The sequence below is a fragment of the Sapajus apella genome, unplaced genomic scaffold (genome assembly GCF_009761245.1).
Source record: "Sapajus apella isolate SASKATOON/1434 unplaced genomic scaffold, GSC_monkey_1.0 scaffold72, whole genome shotgun sequence".
In the NCBI taxonomy this organism is placed as follows: Eukaryota; Metazoa; Chordata; class Mammalia; order Primates; family Cebidae; genus Sapajus; species Sapajus apella.
The window spans coordinates 5,619,436-5,639,082 of NW_022437012.1; the positions used below are offsets into that span (position 1 = coordinate 5,619,436).

At 36.9% G+C, this 19,647-nt stretch overlaps 1 protein-coding gene across 3 annotated transcripts in view; it reads right to left on the reverse strand.

The window, feature by feature from the left end:
- Nucleotides 1–19,647, reverse strand: part of DPP10 (dipeptidyl peptidase like 10) — a 1,433,428-nt gene that overhangs the window by 86,108 nt on the left and 1,327,673 nt on the right. For all 3 annotated transcript variants that reach the window (XM_032250727.1, XM_032250726.1, XM_032250725.1), the window contains exons 8-9: nucleotides 13,613–13,733; nucleotides 1,361–1,515 (exon numbers count right to left, since the gene is read on the reverse strand). In XM_032250727.1, the coding sequence (XP_032106618.1) occupies nucleotides 1,361–1,515; nucleotides 13,613–13,733 (276 nt within the window). The remainder of the gene's footprint in view (nucleotides 1–1,360; nucleotides 1,516–13,612; nucleotides 13,734–19,647) is intronic.

Sequence of the window (19,647 nt, forward strand, 5' to 3'; positions counted from 1 at the left end):
CAGGTACTTCATAACCTTGCATTTAATACTACAATCTATGGAAGGAAGATGGATGAGAAATAAAGGCAGTAGCATCTCACTGAGGGAATTGCTCATCTTATTTGTGATCCTCCATAATCAAGCCTCCTTTTTTCTTTTTCGCCCTTGGATAACGTGAATCTGGTGGACGGTGGGAATAGAAGGAAAGTGTGACTGATCCCACCCTCACCCTGACGGGGCTACAGTAATGGGGGTGATGGGAATTTACCCAGTAGTATGTCCAACTAATGTAGTGCGTGATTTCAAAAGCTGAAAACCTATTGTGCTTGAAAAAACAAAGTACAACTCACTAAAGAAATGGTTTTAAATGGCTCCTAAATTGTATCAACATCCTTTCTTACTTAGGAGCTAAAATAAGAAATGAAATCTTAAAACTTTCCTATAAGACATCTTTACATGACTTATGTATAGGAGGCCTTACTCATGAGCCTTCTTCTCTGTTACATAAACATTGGGAAAAATACATGCTTAAAAGAGATCTCAAGTAATTAAAGATAGCATACCGAGGAAAAAAAAAAAGTACAATTCAGATGTTTTGGCAACCCTCTTATAGAGGCCTTGCCCAAAACTTGAAAACAGTTTTGCTGTCTGGAACATATTTCCATATTTGCTTCATCTGATAAAAAAATTCCAACTATCTTACCTACTCATGGCTATGACTCCATACTGCCATTTTATGTGATGTGTTCTAGAGTATGCTCTGCCAAGGTAATGCTGATATTAATACTAATAAAGGCTTTATGCTTAGTCTAGTATTTATGAGTGATTTTTTATGCTTGCTCTATTCTTTATTGAGATTCTTTATGCTTAATCTATTTCATACTGGAGATTCTTTATACAGTCTATTTTTTATAGAAGATTTATACACATTAACATATAGTGCATTAGGTGCTCTAAGAAATCATCTGAAAGAAGTTAGATTTTTCTTTTTTAAAGATCTTCCAATGTATTTGAACATGGCACTTTCCTCTCCCTTGTAACACCTATTATGGGATAGGCCTTGCAGAAACCATTGTCCTGGCCTCAGTATATCCCCAATCACTTCTCTCCCTCTTTCAACTGTAAGGTGTGAAAAAATAAAAGGGAGCATCGAAAGGAAAGAAATGCAGCAAAAGTGAAAGTTCACACACTTTCAAATTATCTCTACCTCATTCCACCCAAGCATTGCATATAGACTACCGGCAGTTCGAAAATGATGAGTCTGACAAGTAAGAAAAACTGTTTTCCTCCAAAGACAACTTGCTGAAGAACCAAGAATACCATCCGTCAAGTCACTAGTGCAGAGAGAGAAGCAACAAAATAGTACTTCCATGTTACTTACCTTAGGATACGGATACTGTTTTCCTTTGGGATACAATGCTCCAGTAAACCGAGGGATAACCATGCTGGGTACCAAGGAGTCATTTATCATCAGGAAGGCAAGTCTTTCTCCATCTGGTGACCACCAGTGGGCGATGTGAGAATGCAGGAGTTCCTCTAGAAGAAATGAGTGTTATTTGAGACCAACTGTAGAGATGTGGGCTCAGTGACCCACAAATATCTGTTCTTGAAATCTCCATTGTACATCTACGTTTTCTAGACTGTGTATTGGCTTTTATTAACTTCCCTGAGGATCCTCCAATTCTAAGTTACCCTTTTAATTCCAGGAAGAGCAGCTGTAGAGGAAGGAAACAATGAAGCAATGAAGTCAGGATTTCATGGATTTTCAGCAATGTAGACAGAACAGATGAAAGCACTACTGGAGCAATCAGAATGAGAACAGTGATTGAAGGGTGAGATGTAGCCTTAAACCATATCCATGTCATGATTCATTCATATTTGTATGCAATCGTATTTGCACTCTATCTTCATCAAACAAGTTGAGGGCCCACTAAATTCATCAAACTATTTTAAGCTCTAAGGAAATGGAAAAAGAAATATACTAGATATCTTTCATGTAATTCAAGATCCACTATCTACTTTTTGATTCCTGCTTTCTGGTCCAGAAACCTAACTTACATGAACGACATCAAAAGTGCCCCCATATCCTCTGGCTTCCCGTTGGCAGGAGATTAGAAAGAAGAGAATAAAGTCAGGTTATTTATTCTCTTGGCTCTATCCTAGAATGTTACCTCAGGCTGGCTGTGAACTTTAAATGATGTCACTACTCCTGTCACTGAAGCCACGTCTACTCAAATTTCTCCTTCTGTGTCTGGTAATGGCTCATCTTTATGGTCATAGGAGTTGTAACAACTTGGCTACTAGCTTCGTTTACATCACTTTCCTTTGTGATTTTCTTACCCCTTCACCTTAGCAAATGTTCTCTTTGTAAATAAAAAGATAATAAAGTGTTCTCTTTGTAAATAAATTATCTTCAAAGTATGTTGTTGAATGTGCCAACACTTGGGACTCTTACAGATACAGAAGTTAATACTAGCAGCAGACTCAGAAGAGACCATGAAAATTAGATTTGGAGACAATGTTTGTCATCTCTCTATCTATAAGTGGAATTTATCACCTTCTCAGGTGGGAGTTAAAACATAGACAGTCCATAGCAAGAGATGGAATTATGAGTAATCAATCATCGCTGGTGGTGACATGGAATAAAATACAGCTAGAGGGAAAAGGCATTGGGAGAACAAGTGCTTGTGGCACTTACTTGCTACAACAATGGTGATTGTAAAGATTAGGAAATATAGTTCTCACGGTTCTTCTGACACCCCAGAGATATTACACAGGAAAAAGGAGAACTTGTAACCCTGATTGTGAAATTAGGAATGCCCATGTAGACCAAAAGGTCATGATGATATCTTTGGAAGAGTCCCTCTCTTCTGTAGTTTCAGGGAAACTATGGCCACAGTCTAAGAGAACATAGGAATTGTTGCAGGGCTGCAATATATATTAGAGTTTCAATTCCATTTTTTCTTTTAATGTAAGACAAAGATATTCATAAAGATGGAATGGGACCTCAACACGCAGGATAAGAGTGTTTGGACAAAAATATACAGTATAGTTATGATTTCTTAACCAATCTTATAAAAAACACATGTTACAGTTGAATGCTGCTGTATGTGGTTAATTTTATGGCCGAAGATATTGCACATCAAAATTCTGACAAGTCTTTTTTCTGACAGAGGCAACCTCTATCCAAGGGAACTAGACCTCCTCTGCATAGAGGCAGAGAATGGAAGACAAATTTCTGTAAAACTTGTAGAGTATGCAACACGGGGATGTTTCTAGAAATCTAGTAGTTTGGGATCCACTGGGATATCTCTTCCAAAGTGAGAGAAAAATTGTTGGAATTGTACTTATGCAAAAGTAAAGAGGAATTGAATTCTTTGGAATTTGAAAACAACATAAGCCGCATTGACATATGTTCTCTGTTTTATATCTCAGGCAAGCTATAAAGCTATTTCTGAGTGGAATCAGTGTACCAGGGGGCCCTGCAACTGATCTAGGCCATATTGCAACCTTCTCTACATCCTGAACCTTGTGACTTCAGCAGATCCAATGGCAATGTCAGTGTCCATGGCAAACAGAGATGCTGTGTGGAGCCGTCGGCACTCTCTACACGACAATCATCGGACAGGCATTACAAGAGTAAAAAAGAAGACCATTGTCACTTGTATTAAAAAATATTATCATTTCATGAGTAGTTCTTTCCAGGGCTCCAGCAGAAACATTTAGCCTCACCATGGGATACCCGCTGAGCATGCATCCGAAACTGCCCATCATGAACTGATTGTTATCTGATCCACTGACCACACACACACAGAACCATTCCACTTCAAAATAAAAGAGAAATTAATCCAGAAAACAAATGTGACTGCCCATTGTTCTTCTCTGCTTCTCTGCTTCATCCCCTCTTCTCATCTTACATCTGTGCCACAAGGCATGTTTTCTAACACAAGTTGGCAAGAGAGAAATAGATGCAGGCCTGGTTTATGGCAGGTCTGCATGATGTACAACAACAAGCTGGAATTGGGTAGGCTCCATACTACAATCTGACTCAGGAGTGGCACTGAAAAACAATAATAAACAGAAATCTTCCCAGCTGGTAAGACTTTGAATAGAATATTTAGTTGTCCACATTATATGGCAAAAGACTTGAGGCATAGAACCATCCTGACTCATGAACAATAACTAATAAGTGTCCACCTGATCAGGGATATGGCAAAAGTAAAATTAGAAAACCAGTAACAAGGAGGTTTAGGAAAAAACAAGTGAATCAACTTACTAGAAAGGGGAAAAATGCGAAAATGTGAAGATATTATTCTCTCATTGAACATCTGCTGGAGCACATCCATAACAGAGGAGGCTGTCCGTCATCAGGTGGACGAGATGACTGCCAAGTACATGTCCGTCAGCCTCTGGCTCCCATCATTACCTGCCAATGGTAGTGGCCATCACTGAACCTTTGACATAGCATCACCTCTCAGAAGAACAGCTGATGGCACGTGAATTTTTGGCCACAAAATGGTTCCTTTTTTGAGATAATGTAAGGTGGAAGGCATGTGAATTATATGAAAACCTTTCCATCAAGACAGCGCAGCAGTTTGTCATCACAGAGATACGCACATATTCTGGGTGTGGATTTGGTTTTGCTGCCTACTGCTCTATTCAACACTGTTCTTTATATAAGCATTTATCCATTACCATAATAATCTATATTACATTATCTCAAGAAAGGAAATACTTTTGGCAAAAAGGGTCATGGGCTCTGTGGTGGAATTTACTAATGATTTCATGTCATCCCCTAGCTATATGTACCTGGATTGACTGAAGAATAAAATAGTCTGCTCTACCTCAGTTTTGGCACTATTTGTTTAGCAATAATCTTAAAGCCAGAATGCCATTCTTTAACATGCAGTATGTCCCACCTGCATAGCCATGAGGAACAGATCTAGGCACTAAGGGGTAGAAGTAGTAGTGTTATCTTTTATTATCACACCAGTAACCCACAGGACACAATTTGCTTCTCATTCTCAGAATATTGAAGTTGGTGAATTTAGAAGTCCATTGCCTAAAGGAAGAGTATATCCACTAGGAATATAATCATAATTCTATTCCTCTGAATTGGAAACTGAAATTTTCTTCCCACCATTGTGGGGTCATTATGCGCGCCCACCTCCTACACACACAAAGACAAAACAACAGTTTCTAAGCTGGGTCTGATGACTGACTTCATCTTCCAGAAATAAAAATGTGTTTGCTATGCAAAGGAGGGCAAGGAGAAATACATTTGGAACTCAGGAGAGTTACAAATACATTTTTGCCCAATAGTACTAGTTCATGGAAAACCAAAATTGTAACTACATAATTAAGAAAAGGATGGGGCCAGGTGCAGTAGCTCATGCCTGTGATACCAGTACATTAAAAGGCCGAGGCGGGTGGATCACCTGAAGTCAGGAGTTTGAGACTAGTCTGGCCAACATAGCAAAACCTCATAACTAAACAAACAAACAAACTTTTTAAAAAAATATTAAAATTAGCCAGGCATGGTGGGCAACTGTAATCCCAGCTACTCAGGACGCTGAGGCAGGAGAATCGCTTGAACCCAGGAGCCAGAGATTGCAGTTGGCCGAGATTGCGCCACTGTACTTCAGCCTGAGTGACACAAGGAGACTTTGTCAAAAAATTAAAAAAAAAAAAAAAAAAAAAAAAGAAAACAAGAAAAGAATGGAAAGGAATAAGATTTAGCAGGAATGAAGTTTTGGCCTAACCCGCCTGTTAAATAACCTCTCTAGCATGCTGACCAAAAGTAAAAGTAAAAGGAATGAACACTTGAAGAAGGTAACTGTAATTGCCAACTAAGACCACATAATAAGCTTATTTTTTTTAATTATGGAGATATTTTTCCACAACCTTCTATGAAAAATACAAGTGGTGGCTATATTTATAAATTTCATATATATAACAGGACTAATACCATCCTGCAATGAAACAATAGCAGACGAGATTTTGTGTGCTTCTTTTCCTGGGAAACAAACTTTTAATTGGAATTATAAGAAAATTCTTATGTTCTCTGACTTTTTCTTGAGTATGACAACTAGGAAACCCTGGCAAATCAAATGAAGGGAGGAAGTGAGTACATGGAATGTATTTTCTTATCTCCCATGCATTGAAATTATCTGAGTTTGGCTTTGTCCAGCCAAAAGCCACTGCTTTTATTTCTGTAAAAAATTTACAGCACTCTCTTCTGCTTTCAGGTGACTCCTGTGTCCCCTTTACCCTTTGGGTGTTAATGGCTAAACCATTACAAGCCATGATTTGTGGCATTTACCTTATTCATAAATGGCGCCTTCACAGGTTAAATCTCCTTGAATTACTCCCTTTTGAACATGCCACCTTTCTTCAGTTGTGATATTGACACTGATTTATACAACTCAACTAACTTACAATTTGCTTAAGGAGACATGAGTTATATACATGACATATCGAGGAAAAAATATACATATACGTGTGTGTGTATCTATGCATGCTAAGGGCCAACTGTGTGTAAACTCTATGTTCTTTTTTTTTTTTTTTTTAAAGACAGAGTCTCACTGTGTTGCCCAGGCTGCTGTGCAGTGGCATGGTATCAGTTCAAACAATTTTCCTGCCTCAGGCTCTTGAGTAGTTGGCACTACAGGTGTGTGCCACCATGCCCAGCTAAATTTTGTATTTTTATTAGAGATGGGGTTTCACTACGTTGGCCAGGCTGGTCTCAAACTCCTGACCTCAGGTGATCCGCCCACCTAGGCCTCCCAAAGTGCTGGGATTACAGGCATGGGCCACAGCGCCTGGCCCCTGTAAACTCTAAGTTCTATGAGATTTAAAGGTACACAGATATCCCATTGGCTAAAGTCAATAATCTAGATTTAGTACTTCCCATGAGTAAGCCTGACACAAATTTGAGCACACTGTTCAAAAGAAAAGAGGTATCACCTACTCTCATTTATTTTAGCATGATATATGATTAATGTTCTTCCCCATAAATGTACCAAATAATACATATAGAGAGCTTTGCGACTTCAGATGGAAAAATAAAGCTATGCTGAATGGGAATGAAGTAAATAAAATAATGTTTAATATGCATTGGCTTAACAGTCATCCTGGATAAGGCACAAGCTTCTTTAACTGCAACTAATTTACTCATGGATTGAAACTGTCTGTGTTAATTATATTATATTATTTACAAAGAATTTATTTTTACAAATGGCATTTCATTCCAATTCAGCGTAGGTTTGACTCCTCATCGTTTTTATTACTCTGATTTAGAAAAATCTCACTGCAGAGCAGATGGAGTTTTCAGCACATGTGGTTTTATATCACAGACACTTAAAAACATAGCCACAACACAAAGCACTTCCTCAATACTGAGATACAACCACTGTGTTTAGATTAATGTGCTATTCTAAAAAAGGAAGCTGATTTTTTCTATTTTTAGTTTATCAGTTTAGACCAGTAGGATTTCCTGAGGATGCTACTTGTAGCTCTGCAGGCCTGTGGTTGATTTTTTTTTTTAATTTTCTGTATTTCACTGTCAAATTCCTTGTAAGAATAGTCTATATGCACAACCTTCTTACTCCCCATTTACATGTCCATCCACTGCAGTCTTGGATTTGGCCCCACCTATTAACTGATTTTACTCCTGTCCAGGTCATCACGGATCTATGAGCAAATCCAAAAAAAAAACTGTGGAATCCTTCCCTTGTTTGACCTCTGGAGACTCAGCACTATTGATAACCCTGCCTTCTTGTGACTCCAATACTGCAGTCCCACAGGTGGCACTCAGTCAAGTGCTCAAGAAATATTTGCTGAATCAATGATGAAATGAATGCAACTTGCCAACTTCACGTGGCCAAAAGAAGGCAAATATTAATGTGAAAATAGGCATTTTGCCCTGTTTTATTTCAACAAAAAAAGTGTAACAATCAGAAGCTGCTGCTAAGAATATTGCTTATCTTGTGAGTTTTTTCTCACTTTTTCATCCTTGTCATTCTTGAAGACCAACACATGGACCATGTCTTCTATGAAGCACCTGACATTCCTCCATCCCATCAGACTTAGTTCTACTTACAATTCTAATTAGTATGTGAAATAAATCCTATTTATGTTCATATTTACTATGCTTCAAATGGTTCCTAATATGATAATTGTTTATGGTTTATCTCTACATTAAGTTGGAAATACCCAAGACATGAAAACCCATATTTCTCATTGTATTGCTCTTAGATAATGCCTGACAGATATATTTGCTCCACAGCTGTTGAACTGAATTTTAAGGAATAATCCCCTAAATATACAAGGTTCTGAAATATATTTATAAATTATTGAGGCATGTTAGTTCCATTATTCTACATGCTTAAATAATTGAAAGTGAGTAAATTTTTCCTATTTAATAGTTGAAATGCTGTATGAAATTTTCAAAACTGTGAAGTTGGTAACTGTAAACTTTCTTTTCAGTAAAACTGTAAAAGTTTTTAAAGTAAAACTTTGATCTGAACATCTTATTCAATTATGTTGCTATGTTAAATACAGCAATTTATGTGAATAACATTAGATGTGTTTTGTGTGAACTTAAAATAATCTTGTTATTGTAAACAGCATCACAATAAACAGGTGTCTTTATAATAGAATGTGTCGTTAGTTTATAATCCTTTGGGTATATACCCAGTAATGGGGTTGCTGGGTCAAATGGTACTTCTATTTCTAGATCCTTGAAGAATCGCCACAGTGTCTTCCACAATGGTTGAACTAATTTATACTCCCACCAACAGTATAAAAATGTTCCTATTTCTTCATATCCTCTCCAGCATCTGTGGTTTTCTGATTTTTTAATGATCATCATTCTGACTGGTGTGAGATGGTATCTCAATGTGGTTTTGATTTGCATTTCTCTAATGACCAGTGATGATGAGCATTTTTTCACATTTGCTGGCTTCACATTCTGCACATGTACCCCAGAACTTAAAATATAATTTAAAAAAATCTTCTGTTTTGAGCATTTTTCTGACTTCACTGTTTAAAATGCATTGTATTTGATATTATTTTACTTTCTTTAGGAACTAAATTATATTGGATATAGAGACAAAGATTCTTAAAATTGACACTTCTAAGGACTCTAATTTAGTGACTAGTTGGGAGCAGCAGCTACTCTTACAGATTACCCTGGTCTTAAAAGGTTAAGACGTGTCCTGAAAGCCTACTGTGAAAACATTTTATTGTCTTTTATGTGACTCTTTCTCTCATCTTTTTTTTCTATGACATTTATAAACGGTAAATTTCAATTTTTAAAAAGTGGATGTGCCCTTCCCTGTGTCCATGTGTTCTCATTATTCAACAACCATCTATGAGTGACACCATGCAGTGTTTGATTTTCTGTTCTTGTGTCAGTTTGCTGAGAATGATGGTTTCCAGATGTTGTCTCTATGAAGGATAACAATGAGAACACATGGACACAGGGAGGGGAGCATCACACACTGGGGTCTGTTGCGGGGGGTAAGAGAGGGAAAGCAGGGGGTTGCAGAGGTAGGGGAGGGATAACACGGGGAGAAATGCCAGATGTAGGTGACAGGGGGATGGAAGTAGCAAACCACATTGCCATGTGTGTACCTATGCAACAATCCTGCATGATCTGCACATGTGCCCCAGAACCTAAATAAAGTACAATAAAAAATTAAAATTAAAAAAGTGGAAATGTTACATGTTACTTTCTCTGTCTCCCACACATGCTAATTTAGATTATAACTGACTCCTGTAAAGTAACAAAAAAGAAATCTCCACACCAGAGTAACACATACATGGAGTTGAAATTACATGCATTCCCTAGGCAATATCACTGTGTTTCAGCGAGTTCATTAAAGGTGAAAAAAAGGTCTGGAGTCTGGGAGCTCCTGGCACATTCCACAAGCACAGTGACAGTGGGAGGGAAAGGTGCACATAGGACTCTTGAAGCAGAGGTTGGGAATAGCCGGCAAAATAGTAAGGGAAAATCACTAACATTTGATAGCTTACATCCCTCGCCAAACTTTAACACTGATGTCATGGGTAGGGTTCCTTCTGGAAATGCAGTGAGAATTGGAGTAAGTCCATGGACAGTAGGATAAGTCTTTAGATGAGAAAACACATCACTGAAATCTAACAGTTTAGGTCCCAGAATATGTGCTATATCTTAGGGAATAGTGAAGGACATCTCCCTATAATAAGTAGAGTAGTCTAGTGACTAAGCCCTGGCTTTAGGAACAAAAACACACATTTAAATGTTGGCTCTCCCACTCATTAGCTTTGTGGCCATGTCTAAATCACTGATTCTCTCTGAGTCTTGGTTTCTAGTTTTTTTTTTTCTTTTGAGATAGGGTCTCACTTTTGTTGCTCAGGCTGGAGTGCAGTAGCGTGTTCTTGGCTCACTGCAGCCTCAACTTCTCGGTTTAGGTGATCCTCCCGCATCAGCTTCCAGAGTAGCTGGGACCACAGGCATGCACTACCCCACCACCCACCCACTAATTCTTTTGTTTTTTAGTAGAGATGGGATTTTGTCATATTGCCCAGGCTGGTCTTGAACTCCTGGGCTTAAGTGATCCACCTGCCTTGGCCCCTCAAAGTGCTAGGATTACAGGAATGAGCCACAGCACCAGTATGTCTCGGTTTCTCAGTAAGTGATTAGATACACAAACATTGTGATGAGTAAATCACATACACGTACAGCACTCCCTAGTTATCTGCAACACAGGAACCCAAAGTATGGCAAAAACTATACTTTTTCCTTTCCCCTTTGGCATGTGTCAGACCTACAGCAACACACAAAAGGTTTTATTACCTGTTTGTTCTGCTCCCCACAACCCCTACAAACAGTTTACCCTCAGACCCAATACATAGATTTTTATTCTTTAGTTAGAAAATTATCTTATTTGTCAGAAAATCTAATTTTTCTCCTTAAAAACATAATAGCCATAAACCTGTATGAAGCCTTTTCAGTAGGACAGAGGCCCAAGCCATCTTAATCCAGGATGGAGCAGCACAATACATGATATACATTGAGCATACCCTCAGTTGATTGAAAGTTCATCTATGTTACAGACCACCTTTTATAACCAAGGTAGCATGTCAGCGTGTGGCACAATGCCCACATTGCTGCTAAACTAGTCTTCTCTTCCCTGAAACCCACTGTTCCTTGTTAATGCTTGCTGGCTATGTCTGCTACCACTACTTACTAGTGACCCAAACCAGAAGCTACAGAATCATCCTTGACTTCTAATCACTCAGCATATCTGCTTAGCCACTAAGACCTATGTATTTTACTGCCTCAACAATTTTAGCATCTTTCCTCCTTTTTGCTGCTTTAACGCTAGTTCCACTGCTTATTATCTCTTGATAGAACACAGAAGAAGCTTTACACCCACTCACTGTTTCTTTCCACTATTAGATCCCAGTTTCCCACTGTGGCCAAAACAATCTATTCATATTGAAGATCAAATCTTGTCACTCTCTTACTTGAAAAGTTCTATTAGTTTCCCTATTAATTGGTACTAACATAAATAAAGTCCCAGATCATTGATAGAGGTCACTATCTCTTGGTTCTTGCTACCTTCCTGTATCTCAAATTTTATGGCCCAATAATATCAAGGATACTTTGGTTTCCTAGGGACACACTTCTGGGTTTTTGCAAATTGTTAATCTGCTTAGATTTTTCCTTCCTAATTTCTTCTCATGTGTAACCCTTGTTAACTTCTCGGGCTCAACTCAGATGCATATTCATTCATTCTCTCTCTCTTTCTCTCTCTCTCTCTCTCTCTCTCTCTCTCTCTCTCTCTCTCTTCCATTTTAAGAGGTAAAAATCTCACTCTATTGCCTAAACTGGAGAGCAGTGGCCTGGATTATGGCTCCTTGCACCCTTCAACTCCTGAGCTCAAGCAATCCTCTCTTAATTGGCAATCCTCTCTTCAGCTGGGACCATAGGTGCCTCCCACCACAAATGGTCACTTTTTTTTTAAATTTTATAATAGAGTTAAGAACCTTGCTATGTTGCCTAGGCTGATCTGGAACTCCTGGCTTTGAATAATCCTCCCACCTTGGCCTCCCAAAGCACTGAGATTACAGGCTTGAGACACTGGCTGGCCAGGGTTTCTCCTTTAGAAAAATGCTTGCAAACCCCTAGAATGGTATCATTCCTTTGTTCTTCTATAGAATTCTGTGTTGACTAAGACTCAGCTACTTACCACACTGCATTAATATGGTTTCTTCACCTGTAACAGTGTCACACACTACTAACAATATTTTGAAAGAAAAGGACACATCTTAGTCTCTGCAGTTCTCTAGGTAAAGCTTGGATTAGCCCCTGCTACCTACATTGCCAGAACTAACCGTATTTTAAACGTGTTATCCACCTGTTTATTCAATTCTGGGGCCATCCCAGTGCCCTCCGGCCATTTGAACCCTACTTATCTGTGTGTTTCTTTTTCTAATATAGGCTTTCACAGCATACTTATTGTTGATATTTTCATAGAAGTTCTCATTGCTCTTCACAATAAACTGTAGCCTCTAAAAATCTTTTGTTTGATGCTGGCATGTACATAGAAATCTATTATGGATATACATATATACATAAACATATAAATCTCAAGGGTAACAACATCTCTTCCTTAATAAAATAGCTCCACCTAACAAAATATTTCATGTAAAAGTATGGTTCATTAGAGCAGTACTTTTTGCTTCTTCTTTTATCTTAGCACATAGACACCTATCTGGAACACAGTATGCCTTCAATGATATTATTTGAGTGAGAGAATGAATGAATAACTACTTGTTCTAAATGATTCACTTTTCTTACAGAATTCAAAATACCAAATCTGAGGTAGAGAGATTACATTTGTAAAGATTGCCCAAAAAATAAAATTCATACTTGAATGATTCATAGCTTTATAATTTATAATAAAGTAGACTAACTTACTTTAAATCTTGGCATATTTTTTCAAAATCAGCTAAAGCATCTGAAATGTAGGTAATAAACTCAAACTTTGAGTCTTCCCCAGGCAAACTGTATCTAGAACTCAGCTGATAATTGGTATGTGATAAAAACTGGATAAATTTTCATCATCTAATTTATTTTTATATTCTCAACTATTACTAAAAATTGAATCAATAGATACTGAAAATAACTCTTTATGTGGGTTTTATTTTGCTCCCTTTGCAATAGCTGATAAAATGTGACAAAACGTCCCTAATGCAAATGACTAAAATCAGGTGGCTTTTTATGCATTTTTCTAGAAATAAACGTTTCTGTTTCTTCTTTTCCAAAGTTAGAAAAAATTCAGCATCTAATTCCAGAGTGACATAAGGTAACCATTTACTTTCATTAGTTGTCCTCACGAATAATATTTATCTAAACTATATATAGATATATACAACAAAAGTGGAATCATATAAATAGATGTAAATCATAACCACACAAAATATAAGCACATGCAAAGATATGAAAGCATGAGAGCAATTTCGAGAGGAAATGAGAAGAAATCATACTGTAAGCATTGCTCTTGAATGAGTAGATTTTTTGGTAGATTTTGTATAAAAATGTGTCATTTGCTTCTTTTGAAACTAAATCTGATCAACTCACCTTCATATAACCAGTCAGCAATCCCATTAAAAATTATTTCTTCTTTTCCAGAAGATGTCAGTCGCAATGAACTGCTCTTTATATCAGGTTGATAGTAGATATTATTTTCAAAAATATAAATCTGGATCAGGAAACATGTGAAACAAACAAAAACCCAACATTAGGATGACTTTTAAAACTTTAATGTTACAGAATGATCACTGAATAGCCACGTTGTATTCTTTACCTGCTTCAAGTTGTTTTAAGACATATATTTTTATTACTTTCAATTATTAATGGCTTTTTCTGTTTTATTGTGTCAATATTGAGTTGTCATTTGGAAATTCCATGGCACTGATAATGATGCTTTTAAATCCATATTTTCAGCAACAATATTTCAACTATTTAATAATATCTCTCCATACCAAAAAATTGGTTTAGCTTTGAGATAACGTTTTGCATACTCAAGAGACTGATAACCGTAACTATATGCCATTTTAGTAACAGCCAACTGACTGAAGAGCTTCAATTTGGGGCCTTTACTTTTATAAAAATGTATTTAATGATCAATAAAATAATTGCTAGATAATCTCTGATTTTATCCAGTTCAACTCACAGATTCACTGATGGTAGAAGCAATAATAAAATTCCTTTGAACTGATAAGTGGAATACATCTTCCAGTGCACCAATCTTGGCAACTCTTTTGTAAAGAGCACAGCAATAATAATAACCTTGTAACTGCAAGTTCCAGAAAGAGTTTTAATTTTAACATATCACAGTGTCTGTCAAAATAAAATCAACCATAACAGCCCCAACAATAGGAACAAAAGTGCAAACTAATGTCAGGATGTGCCTATGATATAGCTAATTCAGGATAAAATTATTTATAATTCACTTTACAATGTCTTTAATGACAAACATTTGAAACTGCTGACCCATGTGGTATTATAACGTTCCACAGAACCATGTTTCTGTGGTTAGGGGAAGCAGAACATTGTCCAGGGCAAGCGAAATTGCTGTTTAGATCAAACATTCTACTAAGAAGGTGAAAGATGGCTTAGGGCCCATGTAGCCTAGCATGCTATAGAATCAATAGACAATAGCAAATAGAGAAAACACAAGAGCTTCCAAAACAATTGCCTGAATAATTATGAGGCTTTAGATTTTAAATCTTGGTGTGCACAGTGACAAAAACAATTTTAATATCAAGAACATTTCATGGATATTCTATTTTAATTCTGGTAACTTAACAAGCATTTACAGGTGGGTGATTTAATTATTAATTCCACCACTACGATAGGGTCATTTTTAAATCACAGGTGATAATATCAATATCAGAATAAGAATTTAAAAATAAATAAAAATAATGAAAGGAGGGTACTGCAAGGTGCTTAAAAGCATGGGCTTTATAGCCAGGCAGCTTAAATTTAAAATCCTAATGACCTTGATAGTGTTCTTAACCTTTCTAAATCTCAGTCCTCTACTTTATAAAATCTGAATAAGACTCACACGTACCTTACAGATCTGTGGTCAAGAATAAAAGAGATGATGAATGCAGAATAACACATGGGGCTATTACTAAAAGCAGGGTGGACTGCACACAAGATAACCCTTCTTGTTTCATTCTCAGTCAAAATGAAACCTCAACAGCTTTAGCTGATGTGTAAATTATCCCAACGTTTTGGTGAGTAGAGTGCACACTGTATTAGTTAAATATGTATTAGGAGTAGCAGCACAATAGTAGCAGATATAGTGGTAGTGGAGGAGGAGAGGTATTAACAGAGGATATTTATTGCTTTCACTCCAGTTAGAATGTTTTCAGGTGAGACAATGAAATAGGAAATAAACTTATTACTGAAATTATGTGGATCACACTTAGGCAAAAGTTTGAGAATTACCTCTCAGGGTCCCTAACACTGGATAGAAGTTGGGTTTAATGTCTTTCAGGATCCCTGATACTGAGAAAAACGATGAACTTTGTTCTAGCCAACTAAAGCATAAGCTTTACACCTTTTGGATACTACACCCTCTTGCTTTTCACAAACAGTATATGACGCAGGTGCACAATGTTTTCGTTACTTGGAGGAAATTCATTTCCTGTACCTGGACCTTCTAGAAGGACTTGTGAATAATAACAGCACAGATCATATACACCTGGACTACTCAGCACACGTTGCTGTTAACAGGAGTGGAGGTGACCTCACCAAAAGTAATATGATTCTAACTTCTCAGCTTTCTGAAGAGAATCAAATCTAAGTCAAAATAATTAATAAAACCTCCACAACTTCAACAGATGTAAAAATTATCGAAAACTATTGACCAGTAATTGCATTTATATTTGAAGAGCAGATTGGATGATATTCAGAATCCATATGAAACTGACATCTGCTTCAATGTACAAGAACAAGCAATATGGAATCAGAATTTTAATGTCATGCCTGAAAGCTGTAATACCAGAATGTCCACAAGTTATTTTCTTCAGTGGATAAAAAATAAGTAGCTGTCTTCATGAAAATGTGCATTTTTAATATCCTAATCCCTTTTCAATTATCAAGATTTATCCTTGAGTTGTACTTGTTTCAAATAATAATTGAAAATTCTAACCACTACCTTAACAATCTGAGAGCTGCAAGTATTCCCAAGTACTATCTGGGCACTCTGAGGGAATTAAGCTGGATCTAAACGACAATCATCAAGGGCTGCACTTACATTTAAATCACATTGAAAATATGACACACACTAATGCCATTTATCCTAATGTATTGATTAAACTATCATAATATTTTATAGCATAAATCATTTTATTCGGTGAGCCACCTGATATGATTTAGATCTCTGTCCATGCAAAATCTCATTCTGAGATGTAATCCATAGTGCTGGGGATGAGGCCTGGTGGGAGATGTTTAGGTCAAGGGCATGCATCCTTCACAGCTGGGTGCTGTCCTCACAATACTGAGTGGATCCCCGTGAGATCTGGCTGTTCAAAAGTGTGTGGCACCCTGCCACCCCACTCTCTCTTACTTCTTCTCTAGCCATGTGATATGCCTACTCCTGCTTCACCTTCTGCCATGAGTAAACAGCCATGAGGCCTCCCCAGAAGACAAGCAGATGTGTATGCCATGCATGCACAACCTGCAGAACCTTAAACCAATTAAACCTCTTTTCTTTATAAATTACCCAGTCTCAGGTATTTCTCTACAGCAATGCAAGAACAAACACACCACCACAAACATTAAAACAAATAAAAAGGAAAAGCTATTTGACCAGTTAACTTTTCAATTTGCAGAGCCAGCCAAATTCCCAGTTTTCCAAAATCAATGGTCTTACTCTACACATAAAATAATTCAAAATGGGTAAAGTCACCAAAAACTAAAGAGAAGAACAATTGAAATACTATGTGCTGTATTATGCTAGGTTAGAAAATATGTAATAAATGTTCTAGCGGATATTTGAACCAATGTGATGGTCAATGTTGCTCATTAACAAGTGATGGAACCCAATATACATCACTGCTGGGTAGAAGTCTTTAAGAGCCAATTTTTAATTTGCCACATTCTCTTCTGTTGCAACTACTAGCAAATGCACCAGATGCTGGACACCCAGCAGGCTGTATTTCTAGGTAAGGAGACAGTAGGCAGATTCTCTCCACACCCACAAGCAACTTGTGATGAACATGTGGCAAAAAGTGAACATTTGATATTAAAGGTTATTAGGATATTGAGCTTGAGTGCAATTATGATGCAAATTACCTTCCATGAGTGATTCAACCTGTGACAACAGCTGACACAAACTTATAATGCTGCACTCTCACAAAATTTTAGCCATCTTGAAAGAAAATAAAAACACAAAAGAAATATAATTAAATATATTATACCTGTTTTAGCTGAAATATTACTGAAAAGCTATTCCACCTTCACTGATATGAGTAATTTTCATGACAATTTAAAATTAGAAAATGGTGAATCATTCAAAAATCTCCATGCATAATAGTGGTTTGGAAACATCTGTAAAGTTACAGTGGAGTTGGGATAGTATTTGAGTTCATTCTACTATGGCTTGCTTTCTGGGAAATAAAAATGTAATTAAGAAAGTATCCCAGATAATACCTATTGCTGGCAGAGATGCAATGAAAACTGTCCTTTTTCTAATTTAATTTTTAAAATATAATGAGTTATAGCCATTTGGCAATATAATATGGCAATTTTCCATGCCACCAGCAATCCTAAACCTGGGATCTTGCTGAGTAGAAAAACAAAGCAAACCAGCAATAACAAAATATACCAATCTGTAGAGAACAATGAGCAGTGATGTTTATTTCAGCATTTCAGCCAAAAAGAAAAGTCAAAGTGAAAACTAATAATTGTCAAAGAGTCAAAGTGAAAACTCGTCATAATTGAATGCCTGGATGGATTACTGTTCATTCACACCACATAATAACATTCAGGGCTTAAAGAGAATAAGCTTGTGATTGGAAAAGAATAAAGTTGACTTGGAAAATTTTCATTGAAATATTGTCAAGTGACAAAAGCAAAACCGAAAAACAAAGAAAAACAAAAACAACAAAAAAGAATTCAACGTGAGCCCATTTCTGTACACAAGACAAAGACAATACTAACATTAACTTATACCATCAGTCATTTCACCAACACATACACATTGGATGTTGTCGGTTTGTAGACAGCCCCACTCCTGCCCATATATAGTTCTTTATTACTGGGGATAGTTAGAAGCCTAAAATTTACATTTCTAAGACTTCCTTGCAAAGCAGTCTTCTCAGCTTCTTTGGTAGTTGGCTTCTAGTTACTTTCTGCAAAAAAAAAATAAATAAAAAAAAAAAAGAGAGAGAGAGCTACCACTCAGAAACTAGAAACATCTGGCAGTGGTTCTGGTACACCAGCTTCGGCAAGAGTACCTCAGTGGCAGTGGTGATGGGAGTGTAAGTTCCCAGGTCTTGCCTTGATAATGGCAATATGTGTTTGTACGTTCTGCATATCACCACAGTGGCCCTCCAGCCATTACAACACTGTTTGTAAGAATTATCTGTATTAAATCTATTCTATCTGAACCACTATAGTAACATCTGTTTTCCCATTTGGAAACTCTTACTCAAACAGTACAAAAATGCATGAATATAATTGATTGTACAGTATAGCCATGCACTGTATTGCAATGTTTTGGTCAATAACAGACCACAGACATGAGGGTGGTCCATGAGATTATAATGCTCTATTTTTGCTGTATCTTTTCTATGTTTCTATGTGTTTGATACACAGATATACACCATTGTGTTACAGTTGCTCACAATATTCAGTACAGTAACATGCTTTACAGGTTTGTAGCTTAGGACCAATAAGCTGTACCATATAGCCTATTTGTAGCAGGCTATACAAAATAGGTGGTATAGGTATACCTATGATGTTCACACATAAAAAAAATGCCTAACAACAAATTTCTAACATATCCCCAGCATTAAGTAACACATGATTGTATTTTACAAATATGTAATAACATGGGAAGACTATGGAAATTTGCTTTTTTATATGGGTGGATGTACAGTAGGGCAGAGAAGTGGGAAGCTGGTAGTAAAACAGAGAAGACTAGGAAAATATAGTAAAGACTTAAAAAAATGGTGTGTGTGGTAAGAACACAGCATGAAATCTACCCTCTTAAATTTGTAAGCGTACCATGCATTATTATTGACTATAGGTATAATGTTGTCCTGCCTATCTCTAGAGCTTACTAATCTCACTTGACTATAATGCTGTGTCTGTTGATTAGTAACTTCCCATTTTCCCTTCTCCTTCAGCCCCTCGCAACCATCATTTCACTCTTAAATTCTATGCATTTGATTATTTTCTATTCCCCATAAAAACAGAATCATGCAGTATTTGTCTTCCTGTGCCTGGCTTATTTCACTTAGCAACATGTCTTCAAGGTTCATCTGTGTTGTTGCAGATTGCACAATTTCCTTTTTTTCAAAGCTTGCATAGCATTCCATTGCATATACATAGTACATTATCCATTTACCTGTTGATGGACATTGAGACTGTTTCTA